At 46.0% G+C, this 23963-nt stretch overlaps 1 protein-coding gene across 1 annotated transcript in view; it reads right to left on the reverse strand.

Moving 5' to 3' along the window:
* LOC117366815 (probable ATP-dependent RNA helicase DDX60) overlaps positions 1-23963 on the reverse strand; it is a 288878-nt gene that overhangs the window by 232883 nt on the left and 32032 nt on the right. Inside the window, exon 6 of the mRNA XM_033958734.1 lies at positions 13415-13531. Coding sequence (XP_033814625.1) covers positions 13415-13531 — 117 coding nt within the window. The remainder of the gene's footprint in view (positions 1-13414; positions 13532-23963) is intronic.

Below are 23963 nucleotides of genomic sequence, written 5' to 3' on the forward strand. Positions count from 1 at the left end.
GACACGGTGGCGGTTTACCTGCGGCCACCGCATTTTAGCCGCGGGTCACCCGCCGAAATGGGGAACGAAAACTAGCAGTCGCTGCGGCGACGGGGACAAGGCCATTCACCGTCCGTGGGGCTGTGAATGGTCTTGTCCCCGCAGTGAGGCATGAAGGATCGCGCGGTCCCCGCAGCACACACCCGGCTGCCCAATCGATCCTAGTGTTTAGCCATCTCTCTCCCTTCTCCTCACCTTAGTTTGTAGGTTTTCATTTTCGGCGACCCGCACGCTATCAGAGAGCCGCGCACCCGCTGCTGCTCAGTTTTGATCTTCTGCTCTGACGCAACCGGAAACAGGAAGTTGCAGCAGAGCAGAAGATTGAACACTGAGCAGCCGCGCGTGCGCGGCTCTTTGGGAAAGCGTGCATGTCGCCGAAAAACAAAACCTACAAACTAAGGTGAGGAGAAGGGAGAGAGCTGGCTAAACAGTAGGATCCATTGGGCAGGCGGGTGGTGGCTGCGGGGACCGTGCGATCGCTCATGTTCCCTGCTCAAATTGGAAGGAGGGAGTGAAAGGGAAAAGGATTCTGGGCCAAGGGGATGAAGACGGAAAGAAAAACCCACAGCAGGAAAGAAAGGGAAGGACAGGCAGGTGAGCCAGATGCTAGAAGCAAGGGGGGGAGGGGAAGAAAGAGGGAAAAAAGCTAGATGGGGTTGAAAAGAAGAGACACACTGGTATGGAAGAGGAAGATAGGGGAAATCTGGACACAGGAAGGTAACAGAAAGAGGGGAAATTATGTGCATGGAGCATAGGGACAGAGACATAAAGGGGACATGCCATGGGGATGGTATATGGACACAGGGGAGGGGCAATGACAGATACATAGGGGAGATATTAGAAATGGAGAAAATAGGAGCACAGAAGCGAGATGGTTTGTGGGGATGGGACAGGGACCGAGCTTGCAGGCTCCAGTGGCTTGCACAAATTACATTGTAACGTGCCATGAAAATAAGAGGGAGGAAGGTAGATAGATAGGCCACGCGAGAGGAACTGAAGGGTAGTAGAAAGGAACAGATGGTAAAGGAGGGAGGGAAGGGTGATGGTGGAAAGGAATAGGACAGACATTGAAGGAGGGTGGAGAGGAACAGACCCCGAAGGGAAATGTGGAAGACAGAGTGGGAGAAGACAGATGCCAGACTATGGGGGAGCGGAGGGAAGAAGATGGGTGCTAGACCAATTGGAGGGGGGGTGAAGGGAGAGGCACAGTAACAGCAAGTGGAAGACGCAGAGAGAAGACACACAGTGGATGGAAGGAATTGAATGAGAAGATGTGGAAAGTAGAAACCAGACAACAAAGGTAGAAAAAAAAATTATATTTATTTATTTATTTTTTGCTTTAGGATAAAATAGTATATTAGTTGTGTTGATAAAAATTTCTAAACAAAGCCCTGCCAGCTGAACATCTCTTTCTCTAGTTCAGCAGCAGGAACTTTGATTTATAAGAAAGGAATAAGCTAAATATTACAGTACTAAGGCTTATATGGATGCAGCGGGGACGGTGACGGGGCGGTGAATGGGATGGCAGTGGCGGTGACGGGGCGGTGAAAGGGATGGCGGTGACGGTGACGAGGCGGTGAAGGGAACGGCGGTGACGGGGCGGTGCAGAGGATGGTGGGCCGGTGACGGGGACAGATTTTTTCCCCGTGTCATTCTCTACTCTGAATGTTATTATTCATTCTCAATTATCCATAGAAACATAGAAACATGACGGCAGATAAAGGCCAAATGGTCCATATAGTCTGCACATCCACAGTAACCATTATCTCTTTCTCTCTCTGAGAGATCCCATGTGCCTATCCCAGGGCCTCTTGAATTCAGACAGTCTCTGTTTCCACCACCTCTTCCGAGAGACTGTTCCATGTATCTACCACCCTTTCTGTAAAAAAGTATTTCCTTATATTACTCCAGAGCCTATCATCTCAACTTCATCCTATGCCCTCTAACTGCAGAGTTTCCTTTCAAATGAAAGAGACTCGACTCATGCACATTTATATTACATAGGTATTTAAATGTCTCTATCATATCTCCTCTCTCCCACCTCTCCTCCAAAGTATACAGATTGAGATCTTTAAGTCTGTCCCCATACACCTTATCACGAACACCACACACCATTTTAGTAGCCTTCCTCTGGACCGACTCTATCCTTTTTATATCTTTTTGAAGGTGCGGCCTCCAAAATTGTACACAATATTCTAAACGTGGACTCACCAGAGTTTTACACAGAGGCATCAATACTTTCTTTTTCCTACTGGCCATACCTCTCCCTATGCAACCTAGCATCCTTCTAGCTTTCGCCGTCACCTTTTCAACATGTTTGGCCACCTTAAGATCGTCACATACAATCACACCCAAGTCCCGCTCTTCCATCGTGCACATAAGTTTTTCACCCACTAAACTGTACCGTTCCCTCTGGTTTTTGCAGCCCAAATGCATGACCTTGCAATTCTTAGCATTAAATTTTAGCTGCCAAATTTCAGACCATTCTTCAAGCTTCATCAGGTGTTTCTTCATGTTATTCACACCATCCGGCATGTCTACTGTATTGCAGATGTTTGGTATTATCCGCAAAGAGGTAAATCTTACCCGAAACCCTTCAGCAATATAATTTATAAAAATGTTTGTAAAAAAACAGGCCCAAGAACAGAACCTTGAGGCACACCACTGGTAACATCCCTTTCCTCAGAGCGATCTCCATTGATCATAGTAACATAGTAGATGACGGCAGATAAAGACCCGAAATGTCTATCCAGTCTGCCCAACCTGATTCAATTTAAATATTTTTAAATTTTTTCTTCTTAGCTATTTCTGGGCAATAATCCAAAGCTCTACCCGGTACTGTGCTTGGGTTCCTACTGTCGAAATCTATGTTAAAACCTACTCCAGCCCATCTACACCCTCCCAACCATTGAAGCCATCCCCAGCCCATCCTCCACCAAATGGCCATCTACAGACACAGACCGTGCAAGTCTGCCCAGTACTGGCCTTAGTTCAATTTTAATATTATTTTCTGATTCTAGATTACTACCCTCTGTCGCCTTCCACTCAACTAATTCCTGACCCAGCCTGTCACTTTGGGACCCATCCCAAGGGCACTCAGTTTATTTATCAGACGTCTGTGTGGAACACTGTCAAAGGCTTTTTAAAAATCTAAATACACCACATCTAATGCACATCCTCCATCTAATTCTCTGGTCACCCAGTCAAAGAACTTGATCAAATTTGTTTGAAACAACCTACCTCTTGTGAATCCATGTTGCCTCCAGTCTTGTAATCACAGGATTCCAGAAACTTGACCATTCACTGTTTTAAAAGCATTTCCATTAATTTGCTTACCACAGAAGTCAGACTTACCAGCCTGTAATTCCCTACTTCTTCCTTACTTCCACTTTTGTGGAGAGGGACCACATCCGCCCTTCTCCAGTCCTCCGATATCACTCCCGACTCTAGAGACTCATTGAAAAGGTCAGTCAGCGGAGCTATCAGAAATTCCCTAAGTTCGTTCAGCACTCTCGGATGTACACCATCCAGCCCCATCGCTTTGTCTACCTTTATTTTAGCTAGCTCCTCAGGAATACAACCCTCTGAAAATTGATCAGGGTTTATTACTCCTCCATCCCTATTCACGTTTGTCTCCTGTGGTCCCACTCCCGGTGTTTCAGCCGTGAACACAGAACAGAAATATCTGTTAAGCAATTCAGCCTTTTCTTTATCAGCATCTACATATTCCTTCCCTTCACCTTTGACTCCTCACAATGCCACTTTTGCACTTCTTCCTATCACTAATATATCTAAAAAATGTTGTCTCCCCCATTTAACCGTGTCAGCAATTTCTTCTTCCATTTGCATCTTGCTTTCCTGACCCACAACCAGCCTATCTAACTTTCCAGATATTTTGGCTGTCTTCCTCTTTCTGCAATCTTTTGTAGTTTATGAAAGCTAATCTCTTATTCCTTACCTACTCAGATACTACATTTGAGAACCAAAGCGGCCTTCTTTTCCTCTTACTTGTATACTTGCCTCACAAAAAGTTTGTCGCCCTTCCAATCGCATCCTTTCAGTTTTACCCATCGCTTTTACCACTCCTACCAGATGTTTCCACCCAGACAATTCCTTGACATAAACCCCCATCTGAACAAAGTTAATTTTTAAAAGTCTAAAACCTTGCTTTTGAATGAGCCCTCTCTATATCCACTGTAACATCAGAAACACTTTCCCCTTTTATAAGCACTAAGTCCAGTATGACCCCATCCTGGAAGGGTTCTATTACCAATGGCTGGAACAGTTCTCCTTGTAGAGAATCCAGGATCTCCCTACTTCTAGAAGACCCTGCAATAGGGATACCCCAATCAACATCCAGCATGTTAAAATTACCTATTAGATAGACTTCCCCTTTTTTAGATATATTCTGAATGTCTACTATTAAATCTCTATCTACTTCTTCTGTCTGTGAAAGAGGCCTGTATATCACACCAATGCAAATATATTCACCATTCCCTCTTTCCAAATTGATCCACAGTGCCTCTTCCTTGCCCTGCAGATCCTGCAATTGTGTGGCTTTAATATGATCTTTAACATATAGCGCTACTCCCCCGTCCTTTTCTTCCTACCTTGTCTTTCCTGAACAGATTATAGCCCGGTATAACTACATCCCAATCCGTGAACCATGTCTCTGTGATTGTCACTATTTCCAACTACAATTCTTCCATCACAGCTTCTAGATCCAGAATCTTGTTTTTCATACTTCGAGCATTAGTATATACTGCTTTCCAAACATTGCCCCCTTTTCCCATCCATGTAGAGGTATTCAGTGATTTGCTTACCTGAGGGCTTATAATCACCCGGGAGCTTTAATCACCCTGCCCCATCACTTCTAGTTTAAAGCCCTCTTCAGTAGATTAGCCAGCCTGCCGGCAAAGACAATTCTTCCCTTCTTTGATAGATGCACACCATCCCTGCTCAGCAGCCCTTGGAAAATCATCCCAAGGTCCAGGAATCCAAAACGCTCTCAACAACACCATCCACTTAACCATGCATCATCTACCAATCAGATTATTCCAAAGTTTCACGCCCTACCACCAAAATAGCCATAGCTCTGGTACTAGCATACTTCCCTATGCTGTAATCCATCAACAGATAAGCGCATCATGTTCTCCGATCTTAAGGATTGACAGGGCTAATGTCACAGCATGTGGAAGATACTACGGTATCCCTCGGTGAATTCCTTGAAAGATCAATACCAACCCCCTTAAAACACTACTCGAGATTTAAAAAGTAGACAATATAATTTTCATAGTAAAGGTGTCACATGCTCAAATTTACTATCACCAAAGATTAAACACGCTAAACCTTTCTGAATTAATTGCAAATATCTACATTTGAATGATAACATACCCAAATAGAATGCATTAGAACAATCCAACGTTTGTAATACAACACTCTGAAATAAGACAAAAATCCTATAGGGACAATATTGGTTTTAATCTATTCAAAAGCTGCATCTGAAAGAAAGCAGATTTTACAACAGAAAAAAAACTGATCCTTCATAGATAAAAGAGAATCTATCCAAATACCTAAAACTTTAATTTTCTTTTGCACTGTAAGCACCACACTATCTACCTCAACTTCTGGAATTAAGTTTGCTGATTCTTCTAGTCAACGTGTTTGTGATTACAAACAGCACCTTACAGTGGCCAAATGGGAGGACTATGTACTAGTAATGTTCAATGTGCAGAAGGAACTGTAGATATTTTCTGCAGTTGGGATAAACTGGAATATGAGTATAGGCATCCTTAAGATCCAGTGAGCACAGCAAATGGTGGAAAGTGTGCGGTATATAAGCTGTTATTATTATTATATAAATTGGTGTGTAAACCTTCTATCTTCTTGGAATCTGGAATTATCTGGAATAGAAGTCCCAGTTTCTTTCCCTGAGGAGGAACAGACTCCACAGTATGGAATGCAACTTATTCCTGAAGCAGACGGGCATAGGTCTTGGTAACTAATAGGCATGGATTTGGGCATCTAAGACCAGAGTAGCTACCTGAGATAATAACATTGTAATGCTGAGAGTCCAGCAATTAGTTGTGATTTTCTTCTACTTCCTGAAAAAAGAAGGATACCTAACCCACATAGTTATTTTATAGGGATGCTGGCCCTGATCAAAAGAGTCAAAAAGAAGGAAGGCTACTTCTGTTGAGCATCTGTAACCTACTTTGATTATTCTTTTACTCACTGGTGAGGCTTATCAAAAGACTGAATATTGGGGTTCTTATCATTGCCTTAAGAAGGGGATAAAATTCTTCCTTCTACAGTAGAAACTCTATGATAAAGGGTTGACTCATCCATTTAGGGGAATGGTGAAGATGGTGGAGCTACTATGGAAAGGTGCAATAGAGTAAAACAGTGATCTTTGATGGTATCTGCATCACCGAAACGTAAATCAGTGGTATATGGTGCATCTAATATGAACATCCTCATGCAAGCCTGAAGCATATTTTTTCACTAAGAGAATAGTTAAGCTCTGGAACGTGTTGTCAGAGGGTTGTGGTAAGGGCAGATAGTGTAGCTGGTTTTAAAGAAAGTTTGGACAATTTCCTGGAGGAAAAGTCTATAGTCTCTTATTGAGAAAGACATGGGGAAGCCACTGCTTGCCCTGATCGGTAGCATAGAATGTTGTACTCTTTGGGTTTTTGCCAGGTATTAGTGACCTGGATTGGCTACTGAGAGAATGGGCTCCTGGACCTGATGGACCATTGGTTTGAACCAGTAAGGCTATTCTTATGTTCTTATGACCAGCAGGTTGAAAACCATGAAACTCAGGTTCAAACCCTACTGCTGCATTTTGTGATCTTGGGCAAGTCACTTAACTCTCCAGGAAAATGCCTACTGTACCTAAATGTAACTTGTCTAGAGATGCTGAGAAAGGCATAGGCTAAATCCAAATCCAAAATCTCCCTCCACCCAATTTGCAGCCAGTTCAGACAGTAACTGGAGAGAGAGGCTGGAAGATAGTACTGAACTGGGTTCAGTTAATGGGTTACAAATTGTGAAGATCATATCAAATCATGAAATACCAGCAGCCTCAGATTTTCCTGGGAGGAATTTTCAAAAACTTTCTCTATTTTTTTGCTTTGTTCGCTGCCAATTTAACTACTACAGAAAAATTAAGTGATAGCTAAACTTTATGTTTTAGGCCCATCTTTTTAGACACAGACAGTGTTTGTCACAAAAGAAGCTGTTAATCACCTTTCAAGTTTATTTAATAACTATATCACTAATTGGAATTCCTTCATAGTGGTTCTTATGTTCTTATGGTTTAAAATTCCTAAAATACAGTATTGTGGTACTTCAAGAAACTACAGTTTAAATTTCATTTCATACAGCTATGTTTAGAATGGCTCCCAGTACTCTCCAGAATTCATTTCAAATGCTCCTGCCTGGCATTCAAGATCATTCACGGCATCCTTCTGCCCTAATCCCCCTACCTTCCTCGCCCTGACGCCTGCTACCAATCAGATCAGGCCCACAGACATAAACCTATCCTTCCCCTCTCTATACGGCATCCTCCACGCAGGAAAACTGGGAAGAATCCCTCCATCTCCAAAATCACGGGCCTTTGGAACGATCATCACTATCCCGCTGCGGAACCTGGGCTCCCTCCAACTATTCCGAAAACAACTGAAAACCTGGCTTTTCTCTAACATATAACATCTCTTCCTCTGTTTCATACCCCTCTTTATATATCCCCTTGTAAATCTTTCCCCTCTCTCTTCCTATATTTTTAGATTGTAAACCGTGTGAGCTCCACTCCTGTGGAGATGATGCGGGTATATAAACCTAAGGTTTAGTTTAGTTTAGTTTTCATGTTTTTATATATAAGAGGACAAAAACATCTATTAATGAATATCAGGTAAGATATATCTTCATAAGGAGATTCCTTATGGCAAGGAAAAGAGGAAGGACCAGAGGGAAGTCCCAATGAATATTTTCCTTCTTGTAAAAAAAGATTCCTGGTGGGATGAAGTATGAATCTGAGTAATCTTCTAATCCATATTGAAAAAATCTCAAATGCAGTGGAAAAGGTGGTTGTGAGTATACTCTCTAAGATTCAGAATCTGAAGTTGAAAGTAGAGACACTATTGGATCTTGTGATGAATGAGTGTCTCACTGAACAGGGGTAACTTTTGTGGATTGAGACACCTCTGCTTTGCCTTTTTCCTAGCGCTTGACAAAACTGTTAATTGTATTTTGTAGAATTGAGAGGGTCTGTTCTGGTAAAGGCAGGGAAACTGATGGAGAAGACTCATTGGCTGCTGTGATGAGAGCTGGAAAGAACTCCAGCAGAGACTAAATTGAAGACCATTGCACAGGAGATGTCACTAATCCCCTAATTCCATAAAAATTGCCAAAAATTGTGCATGTAATTTAACTGAACAAGCTAATTAGTACTGATAATTGGCATTTTGACAAGCAATCATTGCCATTAATTTAAATCAATTAAGGGTTATCACTCTGACTCTATATGCTGCGTCCAAAGTTGAGTGTCCAAATTTGTGAGAATTGCAGATTTGCGCATTGCAACTTAATTGGTTAACAAGCCAATCAGCACTGATAATTGTCAACTAACAAGCAATTAATGGGTCATGGAAAGAGTAAAGGGCTACCTGGACAATAAAGAGATGTGAATAGCCATAAGCCAATCATTACTTTCCAATTTGGAGGCCCAATTTACATTTGTTGGCAATGACATACTCCAGATGAGCAAATGGGACATGAGAGAAACATGAAAAAGATTAGGAAAAACAAAGAGAAGGTTTATTATCTGACACTGAAGTCATACAAGCTAATGAATTTGCAACAGAATACTATAAAGACTGGGCGCTGGATCCAGCAAATTAGACTCTGTTCCCGTCCTGGTTTCAGGGGGTGTTTTACCACGAGGCCCAGGTAGTGGCGTCTGTGAGCAGCTTGATTGGAGACAGCTGGACTTCGTGGACAGCTAAGTTTTTCTATTTCCCTTGCTCACATTGCAATAATTCTGACTGTGCCTCCGGATTATAAACTTTTCCACACAATGTTTGTATGTGATATTTTGGCGTGCTGGTTGTGAGGTGTTTTTTGGGGGCTGATACTGTGGCCTCATTTTTTTATCACAGTTTTTGATACAACAAAGACACATAGCCATATGAAGCTTAACTGAGGTTGTTTCCTCCACTTTTTTTTCTGTCTTATATAAAATTTATTTCATACTGTGGAATGTATGGGTGATGTATGGTGGCCTTGCAGTGCCCTTGAGTGTTCTATTAGGGTGCATTTTGAGATAAATGGTGATTGCTTGCATCCCTATCCATAGTTAGTTTTGAGTGGTGTTTTACCCAACCAGGAGGACAGACTCCCAAATGTTCTTTCCTTTCTCTTTGTTAGGTGTCTTTTATAGAAGTGTATTTATTTTGTGCTAGCTTTCCTTAGTGCTTTGTGTGGGAATTTAGGCTAAATGTGTGTTACCTTCTTTCTTTCTATGTGTGTAGGAGAATATAAGAATAAACAGAGATAATAAGAGAAAAGAGTTGTATTTGTGGTATGAATGAGTACTGTGGGACTATGTATGTCTAAGATCAGTATGTAGCATTACAGCCCTGACAGAACCCAGGTGAGACAAAAAACTGTACTTCCAGATCACCGAGAGAAGCAGATTATAGGAAAAGACAGTCTAAACCATGTTTCTTCAACCACCAGTCCCATGGACCAGTGCCAGTCCACAGAAATTTCCTGCCGGTCCACAGGACCAGCACATGCATCAGGTCCAAAACAGTGTTCTTCAACCGCCGGCCACGGTGTGATCGATGCGGCGGTAACTTTGAGCCAGCTCCCTCTTTCTAACTGATTCAGTGCACAAAGCCATGGGGCAGTGACTCCTACGTCCTGCGCCTGAACCGGAAGCCTTCTATCTGATGTTGCAACGTCAGAGGGAAGGCTTCCAGATGAGGCATGGGACGTGCAAGGTGCAATTAGTACTATTATGGGGGCGGGTCTGGGGTGGAGATTGGGTAGAGATGGGGGGGGTCTGGCCCACGACTTAGCCCAGTGTTCTTCAACCACTGGTCCACAGAATAATTCTTTTATTCTGCCGGTCCATAGGTGTAAAAAGGTTGAAAAAACACTGGTCTAAACCACCCAGAGCTGTCTATCCTCCCATTTCAGCCATGGCAGCACCCTTTTAGTGAGGAGGAGGAAAACCTCTACCAATGACCACGTGGGGAGCCAGAGAAGCGCTGAAGTCGGCTGCCACCCCAGCTAGGCCTGGGTGTGGCTTCAACAAACTTAAGCCTCTAGTTTGCAGAAGCTACCTAGGGCTGTTCAGGAGCAGTGGCATGAGAAAACCTTCTCCAGCCAAAGCAGCGGGTCCAGACAGAAGACCCCATGGACTGGCAGGGTCCTGTTTTTTTTGTCTTATCCGAAAGCCCTGCAGTGTTTTGAAATTGCTGGGGAGTGCATAAGGTTGTGTGGGGAATGTGTAAGCTGTGCCATCTGGGTGGGATATTTTTTGAGGACTCTTTTTTTCTTATGTTATTTGAAGAAAAAGTGATTAAGCTACACAGCAGCCTTAACCCCCACAAATCGGCTCTGAGGAGCTAATACCTGCCAAAGCTGGTAATAGGCAGGCTTTGAGAACATGAACTGTTTCCTTTTTTTTTTTTTTTTTTTTTTGAGAATTGGTTTGGGTTAGAATTGAATGCAAGGGCCTGGTGAAGAGGACTTTGTTTGGACTACTGAAGACCAGGCACCTTGCTGGGCTAGTGGTCTTTTGCCAACTCTATAGCAAGCCGTGTTTTTGGGTTTTTTTCTTTTGTGCATTAGTGTGCTTTACTGATAGCTTTTGTTCCTGGGACTATAAAGGTAGCCAAGAATGTACTGAACTGTTAGCGGTGTCAGGTCAAAAGCGCGCCGGGTCAAAGGCGCACGCAGACAACTGAGCGCAGCGTGGAGGTGCGTGCTGAAGAAAATGACTGTTTTAAAGGGCTCCGACGGGGTGTGTGGGGGGGAACCCTCCCACTTTACTTTATACATATCGCGCTGCGTTGTGGGGCATTGTGGGGGGTTTGGGGGTTGTAACCCCCCACATTTTACTGAAAACTTCACTTTTTCCCTAAAAAACAGGAAACATTAAGTTTCCAATATAATGAGGGAGGTTACAACCCCCCAAACCCACCACAACGCCGTCGCAATCTGTATTAAGTAAACTGGGGGGTTCCCCAACAAAACCCCCCGTCGGAGCCCCTAAAAAACTACTCTTTTTCCTTCGTCACGTGCTTCCGTCTTGCGCTCAGTTGTCGGCGAGCGCCTTTGTCTTCGGCGGTTTTGTCTATGAACCCTGTTTAGGCACTTGCTAAAGTCTTGCCTAGATACTTGAAGCCAGAGTTTTTGAGGAGTTTTTTCCCTTGTTGTTGGCTCTTTTAGCAGAATAAAGAGGCCTATTTGATAAACTTACCTTTCAAAGCTCTCCTGTTTGAGAAGTGTTTTCTTTTACTGTTTGAATTTTGAGTTGAAACTAACTTGGCAGTTTTAAACCTTCTCACCCTGAAGGGTCATTCTCCCTTTTGAGTGGCGTGCAGAAAATCGGCTTAGTCACTGTTCCCGGCACTTGCGTACCCAGTGGAGGCCGGGTGGGTGACAACATATACAGTATGTGCACATATGCTTATAAATGCTGGTATTTAAGTACTTACAGACATTTGGACCCTGATTCTATAAACAGGAATGTGGTGCATAGTGCCTGTCAATCTTCAGTAGGCACGATTTATAAAATCTCGCTTAATAGTGCCTAAAGTGGATTTAAGCACCAGTACGCACACTAACTAACCTTAGTGCTCCCTATTTATGCCAGAGTTTTCTTGGCCTAAATACCGGCGCTTAAGTCCATTTTAGGCACCTACATGCAAAACACACCAAAGATCCACCCACAATCTGCTCATAACCATGCCCACTTTCTGGTAGAAGCCTTCAACAAGGCATCTACCTGAAAGTTGTAGGCACCTACTGAGTTAGGCACCTACCAACCAATTAATTTAATTTAAGCCGATTAAGTTTGTTATCAGCACCCAATTAAACTTTTAAATAATTAAGTTAGGCGCCTAGATTGGCTAGGTGCACCGACCTAGGCGCCTAAGTTTAGGTGTCCTTTTATAGAATCTGGGCCTTGGTGCCTAAATCTAGGTGCCTTTAGAGCAGTGTCCCACAAACTTTTCGGCTGGGCGGCACACTAAACCCAGTGCCCTGGCTGGAAGGCACCCGGAAGTGCGCGGACATCGACGCAATGTCGCAAGAGGCACATCCTATAAGCGGTCAGCCTGTGCTGGCGCCTCTTACCGGCGTCTTGTTGGGGCACATCTGGAATCTGCTGCAACACAGTTTGCCATATATTGCTTTAGGGAGGGTTGATAGACAACCCCGCGAAAGACAAAGGCGCGCGCCGAAAAAAATTAGTTTTAGGGGCTCCGACGGGGGTTTTTGTTGGGGAGCCCCCCCCAGTATTACATAATAGAGATCGCGCCGGCGTTTGTGGGGGGTTTGGGGGGTTGTAACCCTCCACATTTACTGTAAACTTCACTTTTTTCCCTAAAAACAGGGAAAAAGTAAAGTTTCAGTAAAATGCGGGGGGTTACAACCCCCCAAAACCCCCCACAACGCGGCACGATCTCTATTAAGTAAAGTGGGGGGTTCCCCCCCCCACGCCTCCCTCCGTCGGAGCCCTAAAAACAATAATTTTCTGCGGCGCGCGCCTCCACGCTGCGCACAATTGTCTGCGCGCGCCTTTGTCCCGCGCGCTTTGACCTGACACCGCTTTAGAGAATTGACACCGTCAATGTTCACAGAGAAAGGAGAAGTCACTTTGAACATCACAAGGAAGGAATCAATTTCCCCTAACCATCCCTTTCACTTCAAGCCTATTAGAACACATTTTCCAGCATCAGAGAGCATGGATGATGAAATTGGTTGTTAAATGCAGAATTATTACTGAGGCCCCACTGTTCAGTTTCAGCATGACCTCAGAGAAATTTCTCATATAGCATATTAAGGGCTCCTTTTACAAAGCCGCGCTAGGCCTTAACGCGCAGAATAGTGCGCGCTACATTACCCCGCACGCTAGCCGCTACCGCCTCCTTTTGAGCAGGCGGTAGATTTTTGGCTAGCGCGCACTAATCCGCTGCGTGCATTAAAAACGCTAGCGCACCTTTGTAAAAAGGCGCCCTAAATCTCATTTAACATGCACACAAAAAAAAACTTTTTTTCTACCACAAGTTTGATTCAGTAGCTTCCACTGAATGGTGCAGGTGAATTTCATTTCTGAGTGATAAAAGATAAATTACTGTACCTTTTTTTCCATATTCTTCAAACTTAAATGTTCAGACAGAGAACACAAAACTGTATTGTAGGAATTCTGTGCATATTCCGCCAATGCTTTATAAAACACTTTCATCTTTTTTTCATGCTAGAAAATAATAATATAGTACATTTTTATGATTTATTCAAGATCTATTCGGTTTCAGACCAGTTATTTTTCTTGATGAGACATATAGAACACCTGTTAAAGATTTGTTATATTTTACAAAAGGCTCTGTGTTTGGTAGAGTATTTTATATAAAACACTGTGCCAAACACAGAGCTTATATGTATTCTCACAAGCAGATGACATCATCTGACAGAACCCCTCAAAGGAGTTCTCTAGTTTTGAAAAAGCTTTTTTTTTTTTTTTTAATTTCTTTATTGATATTTTGAACTTGACAATGTATACATATGAAAAATCGAAAAAAAAAACCAAAACTATATGAAAATACACTATTAACATCAGAAATATTACAATAAAAATTTAAAATCCCTTCTTAACCTATAACAGTAATGATATTATATTAAACTCATCAATATTATAGAATAATATGAAATTTATACCTCTAAATAAATAATACACCCCCCCCACCCACCCTGGATGTGCAAAGGAATCTAACATAAAGAAAAAGGAATCACTTTAATTATAATGTGACAAAATTAGTTAATGGACCCCAATGCACACATACCCCCATCTGCCACTATTGTCTAATCTATATATATAAAATCGGATGTATGTATGTATGTGCCGCAATCACGCAAAAACGGCTTGACCGATTTGAACGAAACTTGGTATGCAGATCCCTCACTACCCGGGATGATATGTTCTGGGGGTCTCGCGGCCCACCTGCACACGTGGGCGGAGCTACAAACAGATAATCGGATTTCACCCATTCATGTCAATGGAAAAAAATGTAAAGAGCTGCCAACGCAAAAAACGGCTTGCCCGATTTGAACGAAACTTGGCATGCCGATCCCTCACTACCTGGGGTGATATGTTCTGGGGGTCTCACGGCCCACCTGCACATGTGGGCGGAGCTACAAACATAAAATCAGATTTCACCCATTCATGTCAATGGAAAAAATGTAAAACAGCTGCCAAAGCAAAAACGGCTTGCCCGATTTGAACGAAACTTGGTATGCAGATCCCTCACTACCTGGGGTGATATGTTCTGGGGGTATCGCGGCCAACCTGCACACCTGGGCGGAGCTACAAACAGAAAATCAGATTTCACCCATTCATGTCAATGGAAAAAATGTAAAAACTGCCTCCGTAAAACCGGCTTGCCCGATTTGAACGAAACTTGGTATGCGGATCCCTCACTACCCGGGATGATATGTTCTGGGGGTCTCGCGGCCCACCTGCACACGTGGGCGGAGCTACAAACATAACTTCAGATTTCACCCATTCAAGTCAATGGGAAAAATGTAAAAAGCTGTGGGACCAATTTGAACTAAACTTGGTATGCTGATCCCTCACTACCTGGGGTGATATGTTCTGGGGGTCTCGCGGCCCACCTGCACACATGGGCGGAGCTACAAACAGAAAATCAGATTTCACCCATTCATGTCAATGGAAAAAATGTAAAAAACTGCCATTCTCACAGTAATTCCAACTACCTGGGGTGATATGTTCTGGGGGTCTCGCGGCCCACCTGCACACGTGGGCGGAGCTACAAACAGAACATCAGATTTCACCCATTCATGTCAATGGAAAAAATGTAAAAAGCTGCCATTCTCACTGTGACCAATTTGGATGAAACTTGGTATGCAGATCCCTCACTACCTGGGGTGATATGTTCTTGGGGTCTTGCGGCCCACCTGCACACGTGGGCGGAGCTACAAACAAAAAATCTGATTTCACCCATTCAAGTCAATGGAAAAAATGTAAAAAGCTGTGGGACCGATTTGAACGAAAATTGGTATGCAGATAGCACAGTTACTTACCGTAACAGGTGTTATCCAGGGACAGCAGGCAGATATTCTTTACGCATGGGTGATGTCACCGACGGAGCCCTCGGTACGGACCTTTTTAACTAGAAAGTTCTAGTTGGCCGCACCGCGCGTGCGCGAGTGCCTTCCCGCCCGACGGAGGAGTGCGTGGTCCCCAGTTAAGATAAGCCAGCTAAGAAGCCAACCCGGGGAGGAGGGTGGGACGTAAGAATATCTGCCTGCTGTCCCTGGATAACACCTGTTACGGTAAGTAACTGTGCTTTATCCCAGGACAAGCAGGCAGCATATTCTTTACGCATGGGTGACCTCCAAGCTAACAAAGAGGGAGGAGGGATGGTTGGCCATTAGGAAAATAAATTCTGAAGTACAGATTGGCCGAAGTGCCCATCCCGTCTGGAGAAAGTATCCAGACAGTAGTGAGTAGTGAATGTGTGAACTGAGGACCAGGTGGCAGCTCTGCAGATTTCCTCAATGGGTGTGGAACGGAGGAAAGCAACAGAAGCGGCCATAGCTCTCACCCTGTGGGCAGTGACAGCACCGTCCAGTGACAGACCGGCCCGAGCATAACAGAACGCGATGCAGGTTGCAAGCCAGTTGGATAGCGTCCGTTTAGAGACCGGGCGACCTAGACGATTAGGGTCGAAGGTCAGGAAGAGCTGAGGGGACAAGCGGTGAGCCCTTGTACGATCAAGATAGTAGGCCAGGGCACGCTTGCAATCAAGACTGTGTAATGCCTGTTCGCCAGGATGTGAATGAGGTTTCGGGAAAAAGACAGGTAACACAATGGACTGATTGAGGTGAAAAGCCGAGACTACCTTGGGAAGGAATTTTGGATGGGTACGCAGAACCACCTTGTCATGGTGAAAAACAGTGAACAGTGGATCGGCGACCAGTGCATGCATCTCACTAACCTTCCTGGCAGAGGTGATGGCAATGAGGAAAAGCACCTTCCATGTTAGAAGTTTGAGCGAAGTTGTGGCAAGAGGCTCAAAAGGAGGTTTCATGAGGGCTGATAAAACCACATTCAGGTCCCAGACGACCGGAGGAGGCTTTAGAGGTGGTTTGACATTGAAGAGGCCTCTCATGAATCGGGAAACCAGTGGATGAGCTGTGAGAGGTTTTCCGAGGATAGGCTCATGAAACGCAGTGATGGCACTGAGGTGGACTCTGATTGAGGTAGACTTGAGGCCCGCATTGGACAGAGAGAGCAAATAGTCCAGTACAGTTTCCACCGCTAAAGAGGTGGGATCGTGATGATGATGGAGGCACCAAGAGGAGAACCTGGTCCACTTCTGATGGTAACATTGGAGGGTGGCCGGTTTCTTGGAGGCGTCCAAAATGAGACGGACAGGCTGAGATAGATTTCCTGGAGAGGTCAGCCCGAGAGAAACCAAGCTGTCAGGTGGAGCGAAGACAGATTGGGATGCAGCAGAGACTGACGCTGTTGCGTAAGTAGAGTAGGAAACACAGGAAGAGGAATGGGCTCCCTGACGCTGAGCTGAAGCAGGAGAGAAAACCAGTGTTGACGAGGCCACCGAGGAGCGATGAGAATCATGGTGGCCCTGTCCCTGCGGAGTTTGGATAACGTCCGCAACATCAGAGGTAGAGGAGGAAAAGCATAGAGGAACCGATCCGTCCAATCGAGCAGGAATGCGTCCGGGGTCAGGCGATGGGGGGAGAAGAGTCTGGAACAGAACTGGGGCAGCTGATGGTTGTGAGGAGCTGCAAAGAGATCCACCTGCGGAGTGCCCCAGCGAGCGAAGATGGAGTGGAGCGTGGGAGGATCTAGAGTCCATTCGTGAGGTTGAAGGATGCGGCTGAGATTGTCGGCCAGGGAGTTTTGTTCGCCCTGGATATAGACAGCCTTGAGGAAGAGATTGCGGGCCGTGGCCCAGGTTCAAATGCGGAGAGCCTCCTGACAAAGGAGGCGAGACCCGGTGCCGCCTTGCTTGTTTATGTAGTACATGGCGACTTGATTGTCTGTGCACAGGAGAAGAACCTGAGGGCAGAGAAGGTGCTGGAAGGCCTTGAGAGCGTAGAACATGGCTCTGAGTTCTAGGAAATTGATGTGATGTAGACGCTCCTGCGGGGTCCAAAGACCCTGGGTGCGTAGATCTCCCAGGTGAGCTCCCCATGCATAAGGGGAGGCATCCGTGGTGATGATCATGGCATGAGGGGGCAGATGAAAAAGAAGGCCCCTGGAAAGATTTGAGGAGTTCAACCACCATTGTAGAGATCGCTGAAGAGACGATGTCACAGAGATGGGATGAGAAAGAAGATTCGAGGTCTGTGACCACTGGTTGGCCAGAGTCCATTGAGGTGTCCTGAGGTGGAGTCGCGCTAGGGGAAGCACATGTACCGTCGAGGCCATGTGGCCCAGGAGGACCATCATCTGTCTGGCAGGAATGGAGTGATGAAGGAGCACCTGACGACAAAGGTGGAGCAGAGTCCGTTGACGGTCGGAGGGGAGAAACGCCCTCATTAGTGTGGTGTCGAGAACTGCTCCAATGAACTGAAGGCGCTGTGTGGGAAGCAGATGCGACTTGGGGTAGTTGATCTCGAACCCCAGGAGATGGAGGAGAGAGATGGTATGATGAGTGGCTTGCAGCACAAGTGGAGACGTAGGTGCTTTCACTAACCAATCGTCCAAGTAGGGAAACACCTGGAGGTTGTGAGACCTGAGGAAGGCCGCCACCACAATAAGGCATTTGGTGAACACCCTGGGTGATGAAGCGAGGCCAAAAGGCAGCACTTTGTACTGATAGTGGCGGTGGTGTACCTGGAATTGCAGGTAGCGACGTGAAGTCGGATTGATTGGGATGTGAGTGTAGGCCTCTTTGAGGTCCAGGGAACATAGCCAGTCGTGCTGAGAGAGAAGAGGGTAAAGCGTGGCAAGGGAGAGCATTCAGAATTTCTCCTTGACTAGACATTTGTTGAGATCCCTGAGATCGAGAATGGGACGGAGGTCTCCTGTCTTCTTGGGAACCAGGAAGTAGCGGGAGTAGAATCCCCGACCTCTTTGTTTCCGGAGGCACTTCTTCGATGGCATTGAGAAGAAGGAGGGATTGGACCTCCCTCAGGAGGAGGGGGGTTTGGGTTGAATGAGAAGCAGACTCTACGGGAGGATTGTCTGGTGGAAGAGTCTGGAAGTTGAGAGAGTAGCCGTGGCGGATGATGTTGAGGACCCACTGGTCCGATGTGATGACCTCCCAACGGCTGAGGAAGATGTGGAGCCTGCCTCCGATTGGTTGAGGAAGAGGCAATGAAGGCGGGAGACTGGCTATGCCCTGGAGAGAAGAGTCAAAAGGGCTGAGATGGCTTGGCAGGCGGAAGAGGCTTGGCAGGTTGATTGGACTTGGCACGAGCCTGGGTGTGCTGGTGTGGACGGGGCCGCCTAGGTTGTTGTGAAGGTGGATTGAGCGGCCTAGCGGAGAACCTGCGCTGATATGAGGACTGTTGTCTGTAAGGACGAGCAGGTGGAGCCTTTTTCTTAGGTTTTATGAGAGTGTCCCATCTGGTCTCATGGGCTGAGAGTTTCTGTGTGGTTGTATCCAGGGACTCCCCAAATAATTCATCCCCAAGACAGGGAGCGTTGGCTAGTCGGTCTTGATGGTTGATGTCCAAATCAGAGACCCTTAGCCAGGCCAGGCGGCGCATAGCCACAGCAATGGCAGATGCACGGGAGGTGAGCTCAAAGGAATCATATATAGAGCGCACCATAAATTTTCTCAGTTGGAGCAGGCTGGAGATGTGCTGCTGGAACAGTGGGACCTTGTGTTCCGGAAGGTACTTCTGCATGGCGGAGAGTTGGAGGACCAGATGTTTCAAGTAGAATGAAAAATGAAATGAATAGTTGTTTGCCCTGTTGGCAAGCATTGCATTCTGATAGAGTCGCTTGCCAAATTTGTCCATTGTTTTGCCCTCTCTGCCAGGAGGGGTGGAGGCATAAACACTAGAGCCCTGAGTCTTTTTTAAGGTGGACTCCACCAGGAGGGATTCATGGGGCAGCTGGGGTTTATCAAATCCAGGGATTGGTATGACCCTGTAAAGGCTATCCAGTTTACGGGGGGCCCCAGGAACAGTAAGTGGATTCTCCCAGTTTTTATAAAAAGTTTCCCGTAAGATGTCATGTACGGGCAACTTTAGGAACTCTTTGAGAGGTTGATCAAAATCTAATGCCTCCAGAAAAGCTTGTGATTTCTTAGAGTCAGACTCTAGAGGGAGAGACAGAGCCGCCGAGAACTCTCTGAGGAATTTAGAAAAAGAAGATTGCTCAGGCTTAGATGTGGTATCGGGGGCCGAAGGCTCCTCGTCCGACGACGATGCGTCCTCCTCGGTACCGGGAGGGGATTCTTCCCATAGGTCCGGGTCTCTGACATCAGTGTGCGCGTGCCGAGATACCGGAGTGGAAGGCTCGGTATGGTGAGTCTTAGACAGAGACTTGCCCGAGCGTACCGAGACGGTACCGGGGGATGAAGACCTGTGTCTGTCTCGGTCCCGGGAAGAACGGTGCCGGTCAGGGTCACGGGGAGAACCGGTGCCCTGTCCGGTCCCGAGGAGGATCGACCGTCGCCAAGGCGTGACTCTCGGAATGAGTATGGAGATGTGACGCCGAGAGAATAGGCATGGACGAGTCCAAAGGTATCGATGGAGTGGATACCGGTTGGACGGTGCGGGGCTCGGGCCGGTCTGGTACCAAGAGCAGCGGTGCCAAGATGGAGGGCAAGAGCTGCTGAAGTTGCTGTTGCAGTTGTTCATGCAACTTGTCTTGGAGGATGGCCGCGATGCGGTCATCCAGGGGTGGCACCGGAACCACTTTTTTCTGTTTTGGTTCCATGGGTGCCTCTCTACGCCCCGGCGATGAGGAGGCCGATGACGAGGCACTCACCGATATCGGGGCGGAGCGTTTTTTGGGTCGGCGTGGAGCCGAAAGGACCGGTGTCACCACCGAGGTGGGAGGGCGCTCAAGGGTGGAAGGCTTCTTAGCCGGCTTACCTGGCGCCGGTGGCGCTGATGACGGATCAGGTGGTGTCGAAGTGGCCGGTGCCGATTTTGACGGTGCCGCAGATGAAGAAGTCGAGTCCATTGCAGGGCCGGTGCCGAAAAGTATATTCTGCTGGATTTGACGATTCTTCAAAGTGCGTTTTTTAAGAGTGGCACAGCGGGTGCAGGAGTCCGCCCGATGCTCAGGCCCCAAACACTGCAAACACCAATTGTGTGGGTCAGTGAGGGAGATCGGGCGTGCACACCGCTGGCACTTCTTAAAACCCGGCTGCGGGGGCATGAATGGGAACACGGCCTCCGCAAAATCAAACCCGGAGGCCTGGATAGTGACAACAGGCCCCGCCGGGGCAGGAACGAAAAAAGAAGAAATAAAGTATTATTATTTTTTTTATTTTTTTTTGAAACTGAAAAGAAAAAGCACCCGAAGGTGAATAAAACGAAAAATATACGCGAGCGGGAAGGCAAAAAGAGAATTTCAATGACCGTTGAAAAACACACGTCTTCTTCGCTCCGCGGAAACGAAGAAACTGGGGACCACGCACTCCTCCGTCGGGCGGGAAGGCACTCGCGCACGCGCGGTGCGGCCAACTAGAACTTTCTAGTTAAAAAGTTCCGTACCGAGGGCTCCGTCGGTGACGTCACCCATGCGTAAAGAATATGCTGCCTGCTTGTCCTGGGATAACCCTCACTACCGGGGGTGATATGTTCTGGGGGTCTCGCGGCCCACCTGCACACGTGGGCGGAGCTACAAACAGAAAATCAGATTTCACCCATTCAAGTCAATGGAAAAAATGTAAAGCTGTGGGACCGATTTGAACGAAACTTGGTATGCAGATCCCTCACTACCTGGGGTGATATGTTCTGGGGGTTTTCCGGCCCACCTGCACACGTTGGCCGAGCTACAAGCAGAAAATCGGATTTCACCCATTCATGTCAATGGAAAAAATGTAATAAGCTGTGGGACCGATTTGAACGAAACTTGGTATGCAGATCCCTCACTACCTGGGGTGATATGTTCTTGAGGTCTCGCGGCCCACCTGCACACGTCGGCGGAGCTACAAACAGAAAATCAGATTTCACCCATTCAAGTCAATGGAAAAAATGTAAAAAGCTGTGGGACCGATTTGAACGAAACTTGGTATGCAGATCCCTCACTACCTGGGGTGATATGTTCTGGGGGTCTCGCGGCCCACCTGCACACGTGGGAAGGGTGGGTTCACCCAATAATGTATATGTTCTTGCTCCTGGAGGTGAAACTAAAAATGTTGTTTATAATCAAGTTTTGTGTTAGTTGTATTGTATTCATTTTGTCAAATATTTCACATTATAATTTGAATATTGTACTTTTTATAAAGTAAAAAAAATATTTTCATTCACCACTATAAAGTATCTTTATTTGAATCCATTTACAGTGTTATTGCTATAATTAAATACCCGTGCAACGCCGGGCCATCAGCTAGTGGGTAAATATTGAAGAACTAAGGCCAGTACTGGGCAGAGACTTGCACAGTCTGTGTCCCGTATATGGACATTCAGTTGAGGATGGTTCAGATGGGGTTTGTAACAATTGGAACATCTTTTCTGTTAGATACTAGAAAACGTCATGCACATCAGATCCATCAAGGGGCGATTTACTAAGAATATGTTAATGTAGTAAGTAATGCACATTAATGGTATTAGTCTGTGCTGTTAGTAGATGACTCTTCCTCTTGCCCCCCCTTTACCCCCACCCCTTCCCAAATCAGTACTGGTACTCAACTAGCATTGTACTTTCAACAAAATAATATATTACAATTGGACACAAGTTCTAAGTTTTGAATTCTGTAACTTTGTAGCCACTTATACTGTATGTCATGTAGGGTGCAAGTTTTCAAAAGTTAATAGGATGCTTAAGAGCAGCCTGAAAGAAAATTATTTTTGTATCTTTGATATGGGCTATTGATACTCTCAGTTTTTTTATGTCATGCTCCTGCTGTGCCTTCAGAAATAAAAGTATGATAAACCAAATTAACACAAGAAGATATGAATTGCCATATTGGGACAGACCAATGGTCCATCAAGCCCAGCATCTCATTTTCAACAGTGGCCCACCAAGATTACAAGTACCTAGCAAGATCTCAAAAACGTAAAACAGATTTTATGCTGATTTTCCTAATATTGGTTTATGGGCTTTCAGGAAATTATCCAAACCTTTTTTAAACCCTACTAAGCTAATTTGATTTATCCACTTTAATTTTTATGAATAAATATCTTCATCTTTCAAGACAACTTAAAAGTAATCCCAAAATAATAATAATAACTTTATTCTTCTACTAGTGTTTAAGCCCGTTACATTAACGGGTGCTAGAGTAGAAGTCTGTCTGTCTGGGTTTCTTTTTCTTTATCTCTCTCTCCTTGGACGCTGTGTGTCTGTCTGTCATTCTTTCTGTCTGTGTCTCTCCCTGGCCCCCTGTCTGTCTGTCTGTCTTTTTTTCTGTCTCTGTCTCCCTGGCCCCCTGCCTGACTGTATTTCTCTGTTGCGCCATGCCTGCCTGTCTCTCCGTGGCCCCCTTCCTATGTCCATAGTGTCCCATCCTATGCCCTCAGTGCCTCCTTCCTATGTGCTTAGTGCCCCTTCCTATTTCCTTATTGCCTCCGTCCTGTGTCCATAGTGCTACCAGTGCCTCCTTCCCATGTCCTTAGTGCCCCCAGTGCTTCCGTCCTGTGTCCTTAGTGTCCCAGTGCCTCCGTCCTGTGTCCTTAGTGCCCCCAGTGCCTCCTTCCCATGTCCTTAGTACCCCAGTGCCTCCTTCCCGTGTCCTTAGTGCCCCCAGTGCCTCTATCCTGTGTCCTTAGTGCCACCAGTGCCTCTGTCCTGTGTCCTTAGTGCCCTCAGTGCCTCCTATGTCCTCAGTGCTCCTTCCTATGTCCCCCTCACTGCCTTCCAAACTTTGTCCCACCCTCACCCCCGAAGCTAGCCTGCCTCCCTCCTTCCCATGCCCCTGTGCAGTAGAACCCTTGAGCAGCATCGTTCCATTTCTACCCCCCATCCCCCATCCCCCCGTACAGTAGAAACCAGCATTTTTCTATCCATCCCTCCCTCCCTCCCATCCCCCTGTGCAGTAGAGCCCTTGAGCAGCATGTTTCAATATGCCCCCCCGCCAGTACCGCCACCGTGCAGCCGACCCCACTGACCCTCCCATCCGACCCTCCCACTGCGCGATGACTGACAAACCTCCTGGCTCCAGCAGCATCCGCAGCACTCTAAACAGCTCCTTTTTAAATTCGGGTGGTGTAACTTTCATGATCTTGGAGGGACATTCGTCCAGTAAGCAGTTTGACTTGGTATATTTGTTGAACAATATTAAAAATTGATGCCAGTTTGGAAACTCGAAGTGGTCCCAGAGCATGTCTGCTCTGGACTCCTGTTCGTGGGGTCCAAAATGGAATTCTGTGTTGGTTATGGGTGAAGGTATAGTTGCTCTTAGGTCAGTAATTTTATTTTTAAAGAAATTGGCTAGGGTTTCGGCAGATGGAATGCACTCGTCCCTTTTCAGGACCCGAGTAATATCTGTTATCGTTTTTACTAGTTTAAACAGCTC

The sequence above is a fragment of the Geotrypetes seraphini genome, chromosome 1 (assembly GCF_902459505.1).
Source record: "Geotrypetes seraphini chromosome 1, aGeoSer1.1, whole genome shotgun sequence".
In the NCBI taxonomy this organism is placed as follows: domain Eukaryota; kingdom Metazoa; phylum Chordata; class Amphibia; order Gymnophiona; family Dermophiidae; genus Geotrypetes; species Geotrypetes seraphini.